This window comes from Nelusetta ayraudi, unplaced genomic scaffold (genome assembly GCF_046127955.1).
Source record: "Nelusetta ayraudi isolate G7.1 ecotype Tasmania unplaced genomic scaffold, CSIRO-AGI_Nayr_v1 ptg000135l, whole genome shotgun sequence".
NCBI lineage: Eukaryota > Metazoa > Chordata > Actinopteri > Tetraodontiformes > Monacanthidae > Nelusetta > Nelusetta ayraudi.
Window position 1 is genome coordinate 22,674,077 of NW_027466185.1, and position 18,424 is coordinate 22,692,500.

At 47.0% G+C, this 18,424-nt stretch overlaps 1 protein-coding gene across 1 annotated transcript in view; it reads right to left on the minus strand.

The window, feature by feature from the left end:
* ext1c (exostoses (multiple) 1c) overlaps positions 1–18,424 on the minus strand; it is an 86,750-nt gene that overhangs the window by 2,882 nt on the left and 65,444 nt on the right. Inside the window, exons 3-10 of the mRNA XM_076051610.1 lie at positions 10,997–11,090; positions 6,761–6,868; positions 5,237–5,356; positions 2,556–2,688; positions 1,660–1,778; positions 1,468–1,563; positions 963–1,049; positions 696–856 (exon numbers count right to left, since the gene is read on the minus strand). Of these exons, the coding sequence (XP_075907725.1) occupies positions 696–856; positions 963–1,049; positions 1,468–1,563; positions 1,660–1,778; positions 2,556–2,688; positions 5,237–5,356; positions 6,761–6,868; positions 10,997–11,090 (918 nt within the window). The remainder of the gene's footprint in view (positions 1–695; positions 857–962; positions 1,050–1,467; positions 1,564–1,659; positions 1,779–2,555; positions 2,689–5,236; positions 5,357–6,760; positions 6,869–10,996; positions 11,091–18,424) is intronic.

Consider the following 18,424-nt stretch of genomic DNA (forward strand, 5'->3'; position numbering starts at 1 on the left):
CACAATGACGTTCTACTCATTCACCTTGTGTTTTATATTAAGATGAAATACTCTATGTTTGTATTTAATGCTTGGTGTTCGCGTGTTGATGCCAAAGATGCAATCTGTCTCAATCTGAGCGCTCTGAAAGGTGAGTCCATCTGACTGGTATAAATATAGGTACAGTGTCTACTTGCATTTCTATACATTAAATATGGAACTGGCATCTATAGACTGCAACACAGGGAAGTGGACGCGCTGTGGCAGGGGACGGACGAAAGTCAGCATACGAATCCGCTGCACAACACCCAAATATCTCAGCATTAATAATTATGAGTTGTTCTTAGAAGAGGAATTATTATTGGATATGTGGAGATGATATATATATATATATAAAAAAAAAATACAATCAGCATTAGTTACCATGACTAACTAGCTATCAATATATATTCCTTTCGAAGTATACAGACAATGCAGATTCAAGAGTATAAAGCAAATAAATGAATAAAATCAGGTTAGCCATTAGGTGAATGGTAATACGTGACTTGGAATGATATAGTCGTTATATAATGCTACATGTTACATCATGATAGATTGAAAAGGTTTCACTCGTTTTGATTTCTGTCGCCAGTTTTGTTAGCGGACACAAAAGAGTTTACTGATTAACTGGAGTCTAAGAGGCCCGTGTGTTTGTCTATAGAGGGTTATGCTGCTACCTGTGGTAGAAGGCAGCTCCAGTCAGAACGATGGAGTAGTCGTTGGTCCATTTCGAGGTGTAACCCCAGGCGTGCTTCAGAGGGTCCCAGAAATGGCTCCTCGGAGGGTATCCCACAATCCTCTCGGGGAAGCTCCGCCACACCAAGAAGGCAAAGTTCACCTGCGAGGGGGAAAAAAAAATCGAAAACGCGACGATTTCCTTTTAAAGAGCATTTTCCGGTGAATGATTTCTACACGTGGGCGTTGCTCGTTCGCCGCACACGAACCTCACTGGTCAGCAGGACGGTGTCCTCGTCCAGGCTCAGCACCGCTTCCGTCTCTATGGCAACGTGAGGTAGGAACCGACTGGTGGTCTGTGAGTGGGGGCGGGGGTGGGGGTGGGGAGGGTGGAGGGGGGGGGACCCAAAAACAGTCCCAGTTAGCGCAGGCTGCGTGTTGTCTGGCCCTCGTGCGGCAGGAAATCGTGTTGACTGACGCGGACGACGAGAAGCGCTGTAAAATTTCACCCTGGGGAGTCCAGAGATAATAAGAGACAACACGACAGACCGGGCCGGGGAGAGAGAGGGGGAGAGCTTGACACTTATGGAAGCAAAACGCTGCACGGATCGTCGGGGATGTCGGACGTACGAGGAGAGAACAGACGGAGATATAAATGATGAAGAAGGATCAAAGAGAGGGAGCCCCGGGGACGCCGGGGCCGGGACGGATAAAGAGCCCGAGCAACACTTTGTCATGCTGTCGCTCAGAGCTCTTAGAAGCGGCGCCGCTCACCTTCCTCCTGCCGTCCGTCACGATGAGGGGGACGGGCATCGGGGGCCATTTGTTCCGGTTGGGTGGCGGCTTCTCGCTGTTCCACAGAATGATGATCTGGGGCGATGAGGCGAGCGGACTCATTAGATTCGGTTTCGAAACTGTTTGCTACGAAGCTTTTTAAAACCTTTTTTTTTTTTTTTTTTTTTTTACCTGCGAGCAGTATTTTGACTTCGAGACCACCTGAAGCAGCTTCATGATTGGTTGAGACTGAGAGACCAACGGGGAGACGGCGTGGATGACAGCCGTGAACTCCTGGCCTGGACTGACCCCTGAACACAGCAGTGAAGGACATAATGTGAGGCGAGGAGGAAAAACAGCACAAATATTGCATCATATCAGTTCAATATTTGATTATGCTACTTCAACATGCTCTTGGTTGCTAATGTTGCCCAGCAGCTGGATCGTGAAGAAAGTGCTTTCAGTGAAACGTTAGGATACTGTTGGGTTCCATAAACAATCTGCTTCCGTTGAGTTGTGACAAAACCAGATAGCAACTATTTCTAGCATTCTTAAAAGCCCATGAAACAGTCGACGGGAAGTGAGGCACCTGCTGCTGGAGATAATGCAAGCGTAGCGGCAGTTTTCATCAGAGCAAAATGTCATCTTCATATTAAAGGAGAAACAAAACTGGCAACGAAGGTTTTTCTTGGCGGAACAGGCACAATGTTTTTAACCTTCAATCCCGGCTGGCTTGGGCAATTTCACGAAACCGTATGCGGGCAATGTGATTAGCCAGGCTAAAGACAAACAATAATAACAGAAAAGAATCCATCTGCTGCCGTTTTATGCTGTTTGTGACACCCAGAGAGACAGAGCCCCCCTTTTTAAAAAAAAGTTTTTTTTTGTTTTTGAGAATGGCTCAAAATAGTTGGCAAAGCAGCAAAATGTTTTAGAAAATTATGAAAGGATATCTTGTTGAAAAGATACTGGTCATTATTTTCTGTGTTGTTGTTATTTTTATTTGATATGTAAAGTCTTGGTCTGGTCTCGATCTCGATACTCGCTAGTCATGGTCTTGACTACAAACACTCGCGGCGGGTCTTTACCTAAGCCCAGGTAGTAGAAGGGGAAATGTGCAAGGTGAGTGGAGTACTCTGGCAACACCAGCAGGCCTCCTGGCAGGGAGTTCCACATGTACTTGTTCCTGGACACGTGGGAGAAGACACGGTCCTTAATGATCTGCGGAGGGAAATGAAGCCGGTCAGAGGGAAGAGCGAGGAGTGCCGTGAAGTGGCTGCTGCTGCTGCTGCGGTGCCAACATTCATTTTTCTCCCTTCTGAGCCGCTGGATGAGAGGAGTCTCGCAGCTTAATGTAAAAAAAATAAATAAATTTAAAAAAAAATCCAGCGCGGCTTGAGACACTCGTGTTTGCATACTCGGGTGGTAATCCGTAATGACAGGGTTGGTGTACTTTCCATATCCGGCCAACAGGAGGAGTCCACGCAGCAGCATTGAAACAGCGGCTGCTGCCTGGTTGACCTCAGGCTGACTGCACAGCTGTCTCTCCCATGGGGAGAGGTGCCCCCCTCTGCACGCTGTATGTATATAAGCAGCTTATCGCCAACCTCCAGAACCTTCGCCTTTATTATCTGGAGACTAAATCCCCCAGAAGTAAACACACTAGAGGCTGCCAGACTTGACCCGATAAACATCAGGGGTCCAGAGCAACTCTGATTTCCTCAGGTTTAGTAAAGGGAAGAAAAAAAAAATATATATATATATATATATATATATTTTCTTTTTTTTTCGTACAACTTTTTTTTTTTAATGTGCTGAAATCAAAGCGTGCGGTACGTGGAGGAAGTTCTGACATTGAGAGGTTGTTTTTCCTCCTCGTGCGATGCCTAAGCCTTGGGCTAACCTTCAAATGACATTCTCACAGCTGGAGTGGCTACCTTTGAAGAGATTTTTTTTTTTTTTGCAGCTCAAAGTCTGAAGAAAAAGACAAAGCCCTCTCCTCCTCCTCCTCCTCCTCCTCCTCCTCTCTCTCATGTCACTTTATAGCAGCCGTTCCTTCAGAGGTCCTGTCGAGCAAAACTCACTTCAACAATCATCTGTGTCTCCAGACTGTTAATGAACTCTCCAGAAATGAGAAAAGTTTATCCTTTGTTTGCACTATCGTCGAAAAGTGTGTGCTAAAGCTGAAGGGGGGGGGGGGGGGGGGGGCTTTGTGATGTCACAAAGTTTATGACATCACCACCCGTCCTACTGCTGCCTTGTTTTTGCCCCCTTTCAAACATACTTAAGGGTCAGCAAAGCATCAATTTTAGCAGGAAGCTAAAATCAAGTTGTTGTTTTTTTGCGGGAGGCTGTCAACAGAGGGCTAAATGTGTGCTTCTCTGGAGATTTGTAGTGCTTCGTTTTGACAGTCTTGCAAAGCTCCTCTTGATTCTGGGGTGGAAAGTAAAGAACAAAAGGTTGAATATAAAATAACAATTAAGAGGCCTCTTTTTTCCCCCTTATGCTTTAAAGTTCAACTGTTGAACCATATCGGACCTTTGTCTGAGTCTCCAACGTGACACAATATTTGACGGGACCCTACGATTCTCTGCGGTGAGGCAGACGGCAGCAAGTTGAGACCACAACTTGCAACATACCGTTTCTATCCTTCCAGGTGGGCGTGGGGGTGGGGGGGGGGGATTTCTCCAGAACTCCAGGCAGACACTTTGATATGTCACCTGGACTGGAGCGCAGAGCAGCAACGCGGAGCGTGAGCCAAGATCCCAAACCCCTTAATCATCGCAACACAGGGGTGATTTCATTTGGCTGCGTCGGAAGCTGACGGGAAGAGGTCGCGGCAAGGCGCTCGCAGCTTCCAGGCTTTTCACCGCGCATTCCTGATCCGGGATATTCACGGCAAGGAGACACTTTAATTTGGGGTGAACGTGCGGCAGCCAAGAGCAACACGGCCAATAAGTGACAGAGAGACAGACTGTGGTACATTGAAAGCTAGCATTAGATGTGGCGCGTCTAGAAAAATAGACTTCCTGAAGTTAGCGGCAGAATTTTTGACGATGCGGGATTATCCCGTTTGCTAGCTGCAACTGCAGCTTTGGTTAGCATGCTTCTTTACAAGTACAGCAAATTAAGCTGCGCTACATATTTATTAATGAGACATTTTCCCTTTTTTTCCTTCCTGCTTTTTTGCTCATTGTTTTTTCATTTTGCTGAGACTCACCAAGTGTTGCCAACTCTCGTTCGGAAAAAATAAAGGAGGCTTCCCGCATTGCTCGGGGCCATGGCCGTCACAGGCCAGTGGCTCGCTAGTGGTGGTAAGTCATAACTTAAAATAGGGTTTCAAAAAAAGTAAATGGTTCACATAGTTTGAACTGCTTTGTTACCAACAGACATTACAAATAAGCTGAATGTTGAAACTGGATTGAAATCTTTTAATTCATCATACTTTGGCATAACAATCAATAAAGTGCAGGATGCATGGCTTTCTACAAAGGAATTAAATAAATAAAGATGAAAAGAACGAGCGATCCTGGCTCATAGCCTACTCTACCCAAGCCAGTGCGCAGTTGTTGTGAATGGGTTGCGCAATGGTACTGCCTGCAGCTACGTAGATTACGGTTTTGAACTCAAACTCTACGGAAACGAACTTGAGCTTGCATCCAAAATACATTTACGTTCAAGACAACTCAGAACCACGGGACAAACCCCGTCCATCAAATACGTTGATAACTCTGTATTTTAAGGTGACGGTTGGCAACTGCAGACTCACCTCCAGCGTGGTGAGGACTATCTTGTCCACGGAGGAGAGGTAGGCGTCCCACAACATCTGGGTCCTCTGTCTGAGGGCCAGGACTCGCTCGTTCCCCACCGCTCTCACCGTCGAGGGCACCTGAGCAGACGTTAACGCACAAAAAAAACAGACACTTAGGTGGAGTTCACAAATAACAACAGCCCTGCGCTGCTCGCTAAAGCAAGATAAAAAGTGCCGGTTGGACTCCAAACGGCTGATTAATCCTGGCCTCTCACACAGAGCAAGTTTTGACGTTCCCTGTTCAGATAATTAGACCTCGATGGGTGAGGGCGACGACGGGGGATTTAAAGCGAACCACTCAAATGATTCTAATTACTAGGAGAGATGGACTCAGTGGCTCGGTGAAAGAAAAGGGAGGACGTTGTGAAGAAAGTAAAGTGTGAGATTTTCGCATCGCTCCCTTTTTCTAATAATTCACCATCAATTTTTCAGCCTCAGGTCCCGTGTCTTGCTTGGTGGAAAAAAAAAGCTGTTAGCATTGACGGATGGACGAGGAGCTCCTTCACCTCGGCCATTTCTGCTGGTTTTGTTGACCTTCTCTTCTTATGGTTGCCATGCAGTGTACACAGCTACGTAGCACATAGCTTTGTTCATTCGTGAAAATGGCTTCATGGAAATGCGGCGCAAGAGTCTTATTTGTAAAGCAAATTTGAAGAATTAAATTCAAATTTTCTTTTTTAAAAGCAATGCTAACACTCCTTGCGTATTCTATGTGAGAGTTGAGAACATGAAGAATATTTTGTTGGAGGCTGCGTCCCCTTCGAGGTCTCGGTAGCGGCCCGGTTCCTGTTTATTATCCGAAAACTAATTCCCAGTCTCTGCTGGCCCGGGATTGAAACGGAATCTGCTCGGAGGAAACATCCCCGACTCACACGAGGGACGGAGATAAAAGGTTGTCGTTGAGTTTGAGCCGGCTTTGCGCTCTCACTGGTATTTATCAACGAGGATGTTTTTGGCATGTAAAAGCCTGAACCAGCACGGCTCTCGCCGTGGAGAGCTGAAGTTGTCCTGCGCGCTAATGTCTACCCGGTTGCCATTAAAAGAGAAATCCATTGTTTTTTAAAGCACGGTTTGTGTTTGCATATTTAAACGTGCGCGATGGGTTTATACTCAAGAGCAGTCCTGAAATCAGATTAGACAGAACCCTCGTAAGCAGCTCCGAATTTCAAAGTTTTGCCCACTGAAGGCGTGTTTGCTGCACTTTTGGGGCTCTTTTGAAGTCAAAGAAGGGGGGGGAAAAAAGGTCACATTTCCACAGAAGACCTTCACGACAGAAAGTGATGTGACAAAACAACGAAGGGACGATTATTAAAAGGAAATATTACAAGACATCATCGCTCAACCTGAAGGCGCCGATGGCTCCTTCGCACCTTTTGAAATAGAAATCCAGGCTTTTGGTTACAGTTGCTGCATGTCTGTGTCATCCGGTAGAAATCAAGAAAACAACAAAACAAATAGGTCATGGTGTGTGTGCGTGGTTACCTGCAGGAGCAATCTCTCATCTCCCTCTATGACCGCCTGGTTCCACTGGATGACATCAGAGAAGGGCAGCTCCCAGCCGTTGCTCAGGAGCAGCGGGATGCACGCCGCCTAAACACAAGCACAAACACGCACGTACGCATGAAGAAACGCATGGAAACACGTGGGGGGGAAAAAAAAAAAAAATCACATGTGCCACTTTCAATTTAAAGCATGCCTGATGTGCTGCACCCCCCCCCCCCCTTCCTCCCTCCTGGTTTCACTCTTTGGCTGTGAGACTCATGACTTGAGCTGCTCCCTGCTGCTGTCGCTGGGGTGTAACAAAGTGCAGCAGAGTTTTGAACAGCAACAGCTGCCATCTCCTCTTTTCCTCCAGAGGCTCTGGAGGTTTGGTGTAAATGTGTCTGAAGGAAGAGGAGGAGGAGGGGCGGCGGGGGGGGGCAGTGGGTGCCACAGAGGGGTACTGATGAGGTGCGACCACTAGGGGCAGCAGAGGCGCTAACCGGAGAGAAGGAGGTGGAGGTGGAGGATGAGGAAGAGCTCTGCGCGTGGAGGTGTCGCGCTTTATTGAAGTGGATTCCGCCCCCCCCCCCCCGCTCCCATCACACGCTGACAGCTTTTTGATGTCGTTCCACCTTTTTTCTTTTTCTCCTCCGCTCTCCTTTGGTCTCCTCCACCTTTAACTTTCTTCTCCCCCGATGCAGCGCTCTCGTCTCATATCCACCCCCCCCCCCCACCCCCCCATCTTTCCCTCTCTTACCCACCGTGGTCTGACTGCGGTGTTTGAAAAGTCGGGCTGCTGTGTTTTATTTTCTTCTCACTGCGTTGTTTTTGTTTCTTTACTTTACCCTTAATTAACCCACTGGAGAACACCGGGGGCTGCACCTGGGAATGCTGGCCATCAAAACGCTTCCTCTCTGCTGCCGCGTTTCATCTCGGAGCAGACCTGTTGCAGGACGGCGACTGTCCGAAACGAGCGGGCGTTGGAGCGGTGGGTTGCGCGAGAAAAAAAAAAGGGAAAGACATGAAAAAAGAAAGGCACCCAACTGTGACAATGCCCGGCCTCCAAATACGAAACGCCGCCGGAGGCTCGCCTGAGTCGCCTCCCCAGAGTCGCCTCCCCAGGAGCAGAGGCACTGCGAGGGCAAATTTCAAACAATCCAGCAGCACCCACACCTCCCCTCCCCGTTCCCCCAAGTAATATGAAGCCTATATATATATGAAGTTGTTTTGGGTCTGTTTGGATTGGGGAAATGAAAGCGGGAGGCCTGAGAGCAAATCTCAATGCGGGCGACTGTGCAAATGTGTATATTGGAAAGTTGGCAGCAACTTTTTCACCACCATGGTAATTGCCAGTTCTTTTGTGGGCCCGCTGCTGGCAGGGAAATGAAAGTGGAAGGCTGAAAGGAGTTATTCCAAAAGAGAGAGGCGGGGGAGGGAGAAAAACAGCGACGACAGAAAGAAAGAAAGGACGAAAAAGAGAGAGAGAGAAAGAAAAAGAAAGAAAAGACTGAAATGGAACAGAGGATGACAAGACTGGGGGAGCACGGAGAAAGCAGACAGTGAGGTGGTGGTGGTGGTGGTGGTGGTGGTGTGGATTTGTCTATTCAGCAGGCAGCGGTGAGGCAGGCCGCCACTCCTTACGGATGCTTCCGGACACACGCGCGTACATGCATGCACGCGCGCTTGCACACACACACACACACACACACACACACACACACACACACACACACACACACACACACACACACACACACACACACACACACACACACACACACACACAGGCACAAAGCCAAAGGATGCCAGCTAACAGTGAACCAGGCAGAGAGTTCAGCAGTTAGCGTATCTAAAAACAGCACCGAGTGCTTCCTGCGCCGACGACGGTCGACTTGGGTGGCGGAGCGGGAAGCAGGGACGGCTGGTTTGAATTGTTCCCTCGCTCACTTTGTTTTATTTTTATTATTATTATTATTATTATTATTATTTGGAACGCCCGGGGATTTTTCTACTGTTTGTGTATTTTGTTTCAACGACGGCTTCAAATGAATGAAACCTCATGATTTTTTTAAGCGCGTGCCTGCCTCACTCTGTGTGTGTGTGCGTGTGTGTGTGTGAGTGTGTTGTGTTGTGTTTATGGGCTCACTTTAGTCAGGCAGAACAGCACGTCAGGCATTTACAGCTACACGCGCACTTGACTTCGAGAAAACACTTGCAGATGTGACCATTAGGGTGTCGATAACCGAACTGGAACATAAACATTCCGTACTCTGAGAGTCGCACGTGTGAGAGAGCCGTGGTGCCGCTGAACCCGAGCCGTTTCTCAGGGAACGCGCGGTTTAACGGGACAGCGCGACGCAGACGGAAACGCTGCAGCTGAGTGTCGGACGGACGTTTTTTTGTTTTTTTTTGCTGCCGGCACGCAGCAGCGACGAGGGGGAGGCGAGTTGTTTTCGGCGTGCGCGTGTTTTCTGGGAAAAGAGGTCATGGAGACCTCGGGGAGGGTGAGTGGAAGGGCAGCGGCGGAGGTTTCTTATTGTGTGCACGACAAAGGCCTTTCATGCAAAAGCGACAGATTTACACACGTCAACACGCAACTTTTCATGATGTCGAAGATCCCTGTGTCAGGTTCCTTTTTTTTTTTTTTTTAGGTCAAGGTCACCCGCTATACACACCCTGGACCGCGCTAACGTACATTTGTTCAGTGTGTCTTCCAAAAACAACAACCAAAAAAAGCAAAAAAAACCAAAAAAAACAAAACAAAATAAACCTTCAAAAACGCAGACTTAGCCTTCTGTTTGCAGCGTCCTGCAAAAACACACGGCTTAAGCTTGCTGCTAAAACTGATGCTTCGTTGCAGCTTACGCGTGATTGGAAGAGGTACAAAAACAAGGTGGCCATTAGGAAACCGCCCCCCCACCCCCAAGGATGCCATCATGAACATGGGAGATATTCCAGCCCCTTGTGATGTCACAAAGGGTTCCAAAATGTCCTGTTGCACAAGCAGAAGAAGTTAGAAGACATCATCTTCAACTGCTGGGCACTGCACCGACCGGCTGGAGACGCTTCATGCAAGAAACAACATTTCTGCACAATACGAGACCTTTCAATTGGCCTGGTAGCAACCAAGCCGGCGGTTGAGTTATTGTTTTGTTCTGCGGAAAACATCGATAGTTACCAGCTCTCAGCTCTGACAGACGAGAGTTAATCTGGAAATTGTTTGTCTTTGTTCCATTGTCGGCGCAGTACGTAATTGTTGTTTTGGATTCCTGATCAATAATGGCACGCGGTGTCAAACCAGCCGAGGCAGCGCTAACTAATTGTCTGCTTCATCTCAATAAGTTGACACATTTGATGCGCAAAAAGAAATGCTCACGTTCACGCAGCGTCGCATTGTGACGCTGCCTTGTGGGTCTCTGGTAAACACACCCCACCTGTTGCGTTTTCATCATTTATTAAGATAATTGGTGTTTGTGTGCACAGTGTGGTGCAGGCTTTCCCTTCGCGCGTATTCTGATTGGAATTAATGCGGCAGACAAGGAAAGTACACAGTGGCCTTTTGTTCCATATCTTTTTTTTCTTTTTTTTTCTTTTCAAAATGAGGCGAAAGCCTCGATGCCGTGCAAGCCCGAGCTCCTCGCGGTGATTTGCGAGGGTTATAAACTTTAAATCATTAGGCTGCGGCACTGTGTGGTTTTTTTCCTTATCGGGTTCCAGAGGCATTGGTTTACAGTTCAGCAGCTGATAGCAGCCTGGTCCAGGGGGGTAAAAAAAACATGACTCATGAGCTGGAATACGTTTATCCTTGAAACAACAGCCAGCAGACATTGACACATAAACAGGCAGAAAGTAAAACCCCGAAACTTAATTAGCAGGGATCAAAGCCACGAGTGAGATGAAAAGCGCAGTTGCATGTTGCGAGTGACTGGGAGCTCCAACTGCGAGCTTATCTGTGCATCAGAGTGGGTGTGATCGTATTTGACTGTTGGCAACATTTAGCAAGAAACCGCAAATGTTATCGCGCTTTGATGCGTGCGTTGCCCAGTTCTAATGGCATTTCCCAACTGCTTTCCAAGCTGGCCCCACCCACTCTGGATCAGCGATAAAAGTGAGCGTTCAGGCAAGCAGAGGAAAAATAAATGAATAAAATAAAAACTCCAGCACAGCACAGTCGTGCGAATTCTAATCGTGAATACAGCGCGCGGGTTCGGACGGCGGTCAACCGGAAATACCAACCTGTAGGGACTCGAGGAAGCGAAAGGAGCCCAGGCGTCGACCTCTCGGCACCAAACAGAAGGTTGAGTTGTGGAGGAGCTCCTGGTAGTCAAACCTAAGAGAGGGAAAGACAGTTACACTATGTTAGCCGGTTTGAAAGCACCCGATGTGTAGATCCCAACGGGGAGGAACAAACATGAAAAACATGCGGTTATTGACGGTAAGAAGAATTCCAAAAAGTTAAGGCAAACTCGAACAATTGCACTAAAGCGGTTGACATCTTTACAAGAAATAAAACCTTGAGAATGGCAACAGGTAGGGTATAGGCCAGTGCAATAGTGGCAGAAATAAAGAAACTCAAGTTAATTCATAACAAAATGGAAAGCCATTAGAACAGAATTAGCGCAAAAACAAATCCAGATGTGTGAACAAATTCAAAGATCCTAATCGTTGCTGGTGAATAAACCAAGGTAGGGACGGCCGCAAAACTTTAAGTTCCGGAATAACTTGTCTGCCAGCGAGGTGACACGGGCTTCCTTTCATGTACCGTATTTTACATCCGTCATGCATAAACCCCGGCAGGATTCGGCCGTAATGGCTCAGAATATGAGCGGCCGTAAATCCTCTCCGTCGTTTTTTTTAACCCACTGCTCCTGAAGTGGCTCCGTTGCAGTGGCAGTGGCCACGTACACAGATACCCGCTGTAGGAAGGAAGGTCCATCCATCACTGAGCTCTTAAGTAAATTCACCTTCGTCTTGGCCCTGTATTGATTCTGGGCTGCAGACTCGCGCCACACCGGGACGCTTCAAGTCTCTGCGTTGTGCATGGCACAGCATCAGAACCCAAGGCTGAGCTCGTGTTTCATTTGGCCGCTGCTGGCCTCGACATCAATGCCGGACTCCAGGCCGATGGGCAGCGGCTTCGTGTTTTCAGTCCAGTGTGTAATATGTGGCTTGATTTTTGATTTTAATATTGGTATAAACTTAATATACAGCCCATAAATACATTAATCAAAGTGTAAAATTGTAGCACAATAAAAGTAATTTGGTTTTCCTACCCATAGAACGGTACTCATATATAAGGAGGAATATACATACTGTATAGCAAGGCTCTTGCTCTTAGTTAGCTGCCATCTTGCACCACCATATCTCTAAGGAAGCCCAGTGTGGACAATCTAGCCTGCCTGGCAGCACGTTTCATGATTAGGATGACTGCTCGCATCTTCGAATCAACCAACCAAGAAGAATGTGGATGAGGTATCCAGCTTTGGGTGCGCAAGGTTACCGTAGCTCACCGGCAAGCTTAGGAAGGGGGAGAGATAGTGAAAGCCGCTGCAATCTAAAATTTAACCACATGGTGTCGCTCTTTCTTCCTCGAAATCTCCAAATATTACACGTTTAATCTTTAAAGAAGCGCTAGAGCTACACTGGCTCCCTTTTGTTTCTCTGAGCAGCGGCTTTCCGCTTGTTTATTTGCAAAAGCTACGTCGCTGAGAAAAATTAGACTTCCATTAATCTCCTCGCCCTCATTTAGTTTACCCTCCCACAGTGAAAAGACGCAGGCCTCTTCCGTTGCTCCCTGGACGAGAGAACTGCTTCTACAGCTTTGTGAGTCTCACTTTAATGACAGGCAGCCTTGTGGGGGCGCTCTTCTCAACACTCTGAGCTTTACCACGAGCTATGATCTGAGCAAAGCTAAACCAAACTTTTAAAAAATGTGCATAAATCGCAAATGCATTTTCTCCGGCGGCGCTCAGAGTCGTTTCATTGGAGCAACTGCATTCGTCTATCCATCCATTGTCTATCACCGCTTCGGCTGCACTCAATCACTCACACAATCCTTCATATGTCTTTTGAGTTGCTGTGGACGTGAAGCAATACATTCTCGAGAGGGCAGTCTCAGGAGCCAACTCGCTGACATGGACAAACCTGAGTAGAGCAGAGGATGGGTCTTAATGTGCATTCTTCACTCCAAGCAGAAACGGAAAAGGTTGATCTTACGTTGGTATGCAACATAAAACACTGCTGGAGAAATGCACGGTATTTACAAAACCCTGCAACCTTGCAGTGAGGCGACGGAGCTTTTCGGGTTGTGGTGTAACGCCATTGTACGTAATATGACCTGTGATTGCAAAAGGTTCCCAACAATATGTATATACTGTACATACTCCTGCAGTGTGATCGGCCGGAGCAGTTTTTTTTTTTTATGAGCAATCTTAATCTGCACAATTTCACTGTGTGTGGGGGCTTCGATGAAACAGTGCAGCAACACATTCACATCGTGCCTCGCTTGTCTAAAGATTTTATATTTTCCCCTGAATGATTTAAAAAAGGAAACTCGCTGGGAATTTGCGCCCAAAATCTTGTTCTGACCTCAGGGTTTGTGTAAACACGGCTCGAGTGTGAGAATGATGCTCTCCGTGCTTTATCCACATCCATAAAGCCAGATGGGACGGCAAATTAAATAAGGCATTTCCTGCTTATTTTTCTTTAAATAAACAAATAAAAAAAACACCTTCCTTGGGTAAATACGTTACGCTGCTTAGTGTGAGACCCCATTCACTTTGGTTCCGTGCAACGTGCGTGCAGCGCATGCATATGTACGTTTGCACGTTCTTAATGTGAGCCACTGGGAGCCCCCGCTGCCCCCACAGCCTCCACCCCTCGCATGCTCTGCACTGGCGGCGAGACTGATCTGGTTGGTCTGACCCACTTTCGGCCCTGCGCCTGCTGTTCGTGTGCATTCGCATTTGCATCGGCGCGCTCAACAACGCGCGGCTAAGAGTCAGCCCGCCCATGAAATCGTGTCCGTCTGTCGTCGCGCTGGCTGGTGTCTCGGCCTCGATCCCGGAGTCTGAGGCGGCCGCCCTGTCTACTCGTGTTCCATTAATGAGGGACACTGCTTAAAACTCAAGCAAGTAAATCATTTAGTAGCGCGGGCAGACGATCGGCCCCGTTGTGCTACTATTCTCCCTTCAACTCCCGTCTACCTGTTCTTCTTTTTTACACTTCCAGTTTGGCGTCGTTTGTGTTTTATTTCCCCCCTTTTAGTCGTGGTTCAGTGTCAGTGCAGCTTCAGATCATCAGCCGCAGCTCCCTGGATAATTTTTTTTTAGGGGGACCACGCATTCTCTGTAAACCCCAGAGACGGTTGTGATGTGGTAAAAAAAAAACGCCAGCAGTTTGTGAAAAACTCAGATCTGCAGCCGGCTTGGCGCCAACCACCATGCACACCATGTTCAAAGTCACTTCGGTCCCCTTTCTTCATGGTTGTGGCGCTCGCTTTCAACTCCGGCAAGCCCTCTGTCTCCGCATCTACATGGCTGAATGTGTGGAGTCGCTGCCATTTGATTGGCTGATTAGCTGCTAACAAGAAACTGAGCATGTTCTCTGATCAAGTACTTCATGAGTGTTCAGAAATGAGGCAACTTGCATTTAGGATGACTGTGTGAATAACCCTGTATTCAGGTTTTTTAATTTTCTAATTCGTTATGATGCCATGCGCGCTACTGCTCAAAGGTTTGGGGTCAGTCGCTGCGTTTTCCATTACAGTTTTTCGCAAAATAAAAGCGATATTTCCAAAATTTTGACAAATTGCGATTTGCAGGCGTTTCCACTGAATGGTGTGAAGCGCACAAGCTGTAATTCTCGTCACTTGACGCAAAACGGTCGGGTGACCCCGTAAGTCACGTCCAGTGACGCGTGAATGCGAACAAAGTCTTTCCATTACACTTTCGCGATACCTCGACATCGATACGTCTGAAAAACCACCTCGTGACGGCACAAAAACATTTTAGCATTCGAAGTTCAGGCGTTTCCATTACCAGCTTTTTATCGCCACATTTAGGTTTTTGTGCAATTCAAGGGGTCATGGAAACGCAGCTACGGACTCATCTCTGCATTGAACTCCATTGTAACCGGTGTTATGAAATAAAGATGTTGCATGCTCCGCGATTTTAACGAGTGCGCAAAAATCAGTCAAGCTCTGCTCTTAACAAGTCTGGGAACATTTTAGTGTTTCAAGAAAACAATTTCCAATGTCTAATAAAAAAGGGATTGAGAGAATTCCAAGCGTGCAAAATTCTGTGCGAACACACAAAGGGTAGACTGTTTTGAAGAGCCTAAAATATAAACCATGACGCTTTGTTTGCTCTTTTGTGGTTTAGCACACACAACTAAGTGTGATTATATTTCATTTTGTAGAAATGTTCGCATTTTTTGAAGCAATTTCAAAGCACTCAACCTCGCTAAAATCACATTTACTAAGACATTCAAGGCAACAACTTCCTTACTGATTTTTAGGACACTCTAATGTTCCCAGGGCATTCCAGTTGATCATTTCATGAAACTGCTTCGAATGGAGTTGAATGAAGGAATGAGTCCGTGACCCCAAACTTCTGAACGGCAGTGTCGTGCTGACTTACATCAGAGAGAAAAGCCATTGACACAGCTGGCTGGTTCTGGGAGGGGACTAAGTAATGAGCTGGTGGGCGTCAACGCCTCTAACCTTGCTGCGAGACGCCCGCTCACCACTGCCCCCACGTTCAAAAGCAGCGGCGCCAAAGAGACAGATGAAGTGAGAAAGAGTAAGAGTAGCAGAGCCCACAGCCGTGTTCCTGCGAGACGGTGTCGGGAAGCTAACCACAGTCATGTCATCCCGCACCAGGAAGTCTGGCAAGAGCAGGGGCGCTATTCTTCCCCACTGCCAGTCCGAGACTCGTGAAAATGATTTTGAAACCTCAATTATGAGGCAGCAAAGCAAGGCGGTGTTGCTACTGGCGATGAACCACATTTTTAGGTCGGACATATGGCTATAAAGAAAAGTTATACCGCAGAGTGCAGGGTTTGACTGAGAGGAAGAAAAAAAAAACACCGACACAATCCTTGTTTAACCTCGACTCCTCCAACAGGGTTATTCACGCTGCCTGGCTGGATTTTTGATTCGAAGCACAAAGGAAGCCTGTCAGCTATTGTGGAAGCCAAAGTAGAAAGACATTTTTCCCCTCCCAGGTCTCCGTCCCAAAGGTTACAAGCCCAAAAAGAGAAAAACAAGAGGAAGACAGTGTGGAATCTCAACCGTGCAAAAGGAGAAAAGACTCAACGATGACAGAAACCGAGGTAAAAGAAGAGAGACACCCAAGAAAAACCACCTGGATGCTTTTACACAGCAAGCTAGCAGATTAGCTTGCTAGCTTTGACCACAAGACAAATTTTATCAAAAGGTGCAGATACCTTTCTTCTTCTTCTTTTTTTTTTTTTTTTTTTTAAATTGAACTGAATTGAATTTAATCTTATTCATGGTAACACCTGACCTTGCTGCCATAATTTTGTTGGCTATTTTGTGCAATGACAATAAAAATCTATCTATCTTTAAAATGATCAAACTAGGGAAAATGTGTCTGATTTAGGTGAATTGGACATTTCACTTTCAAACAACAACAACAACAATAACAACAACAAAAAAATCAAGCTAGTGAATGACTTCATGAACACTCTTGGTCCCCGAACAGCTTAAGTTTCCCTCAGCAAAAAGCCGGCGGGCGATATTTGATTGGAGCGAAAGAAAAAAGCACAGCACGTATTAAAATTCATCAGGAAGTCCAGACGCACCGCGTGAGCTGCTGCTCTGCGTCAGCCTGATGTGCAAATTTTCCTGCACGAACCAAACTCAAACAAATTCGCTTGTGTGATTTACACACACATACAAAAACACACACAGACAAATTTGTTCTTTGGAATTTTCGCTTCACGGGAATGCTCATCATCACTGCAGCTCCCGAGTTGCCTGGCTAATTGCCATCGCGGCACCGCTTTCTGGGTGTGGGTGTGCGTGTGCGTGTGCGTGTGCGTGTGCGTGTGCGTGTGGGCCTGTGCGCCGCAGTCTGCCGAAACGCGACGTCCTTCACGCGTTGACAACCCGCCTGGCTCGCCGCGCTTTTTTTCTCGTCTCATTGCTGAAATCCATCTTCATCGTGTCGTTTGGTTTGGTTTAGTGGATGAAAGACGGCAAACGTGTTTACGCCCGCGCGAGTTTGTGTGTCTTTTCGTCTCGTTGTTACACAACGCTCCATCCTCCCTAATTCCAATTTGCTGGGCTCCCAGGAGGGGCTGCGTACGGTTAAATATTAAACGTCCAACGTGGAGCCAATCTGCGTCTGAGGGATGGGAGGAGCTGATTATGCAGTCAGAAGACACACAAGCACGCGCACGCGCACACACACACACACACACACACACACACACACACACACACACACACACACACACACATTAAAGCCCCCTAGATGGTTTCATATTTTGCTCTTCGATAGCTGCATTCTAACAGAAATGGAAAAACACAACTCGACACAGACCGAAGAATTTCTTCCTCACACACACTGCACTCCCACGCACAGCACAGCACAGCACAGCACAGCACAGCACAGCGCGCCACGGAACAGCACGGCACAGCAAGGGTCCGTCTCAGTTTGACAGCACTATCAGCGAAGGTGTGTTTCCCTTGTATGACGCCATCCTGAGACGCTGTGTGTGTGTGTGTGTGTGTGTGTGTGTGTGTGTGTGTGTGTGTGTGTGTGTGTGTGTGTGTGTGTGTGTGTGTTTATCTAGTCTGATAACAGACTGGGCTCGGCTCGGCTCGGCATCCTGTGGTGAATGCGGAGAATTCAGATTTCTCATTTCAAAGAGCGGCGGTAGCTTGCTGTGAAAAGCTCCACAGACTTCAGCGAAGGTGAGGTATCAGAGCCTTTTGTGACATCACAAAGGGAACCTTCTCTCGAACGGCAGTCTTGAGCAAGAAATTTCTGAAAAGTGGAGCAGAAAAAAGGGAGCCAGTGATGGATGAGAGCGTCAGATGACTGTCAGAGCCACCAGCTCATGCCTGTTGAGCCACTTTTTGAGCTACGTGGTGGCCAGTGGTGGGCGTGGCCACCCCATTATTGGAGTAAAGGTCTTACACTACAGCATCTCAAGTCATATCATTGTTGATTATTGTACAGTATCTTTTTAAATAGGTAATTATATATGTACGCATTACATCGGTATCTTGTATTTCTGAAACAATGATTGTCCTGGATGTTCTTGGCGGAACCAAACACTCAAAGAAGAACTTAATGTAACACTAATCCTGAACCCAAGGACAGTGAGAACAAGCTGATATAGATTTTAGCAATCATAACGAAGTGAAGATTTGCTGTCCTCTAAGCCACTGTTAAGAAGTCACCCTGAAAACATTCAATAAATAGAAAAAACTACAGTAACAATCAGGCTTTACATCGATCATATCGGCTGCATCGGATCGGTCGATATTTGGCATTTTTTGAAATGTTCGTGATCGGGCGTCATGTCATAAATCACCGATCCGATCAATGACGTCATGGTCGTGTTGAAACTTTTTTCATCCGTCTCATTTACTCCAAAGCAGTTCCACAGCATCGACATGTTTATTTGTTT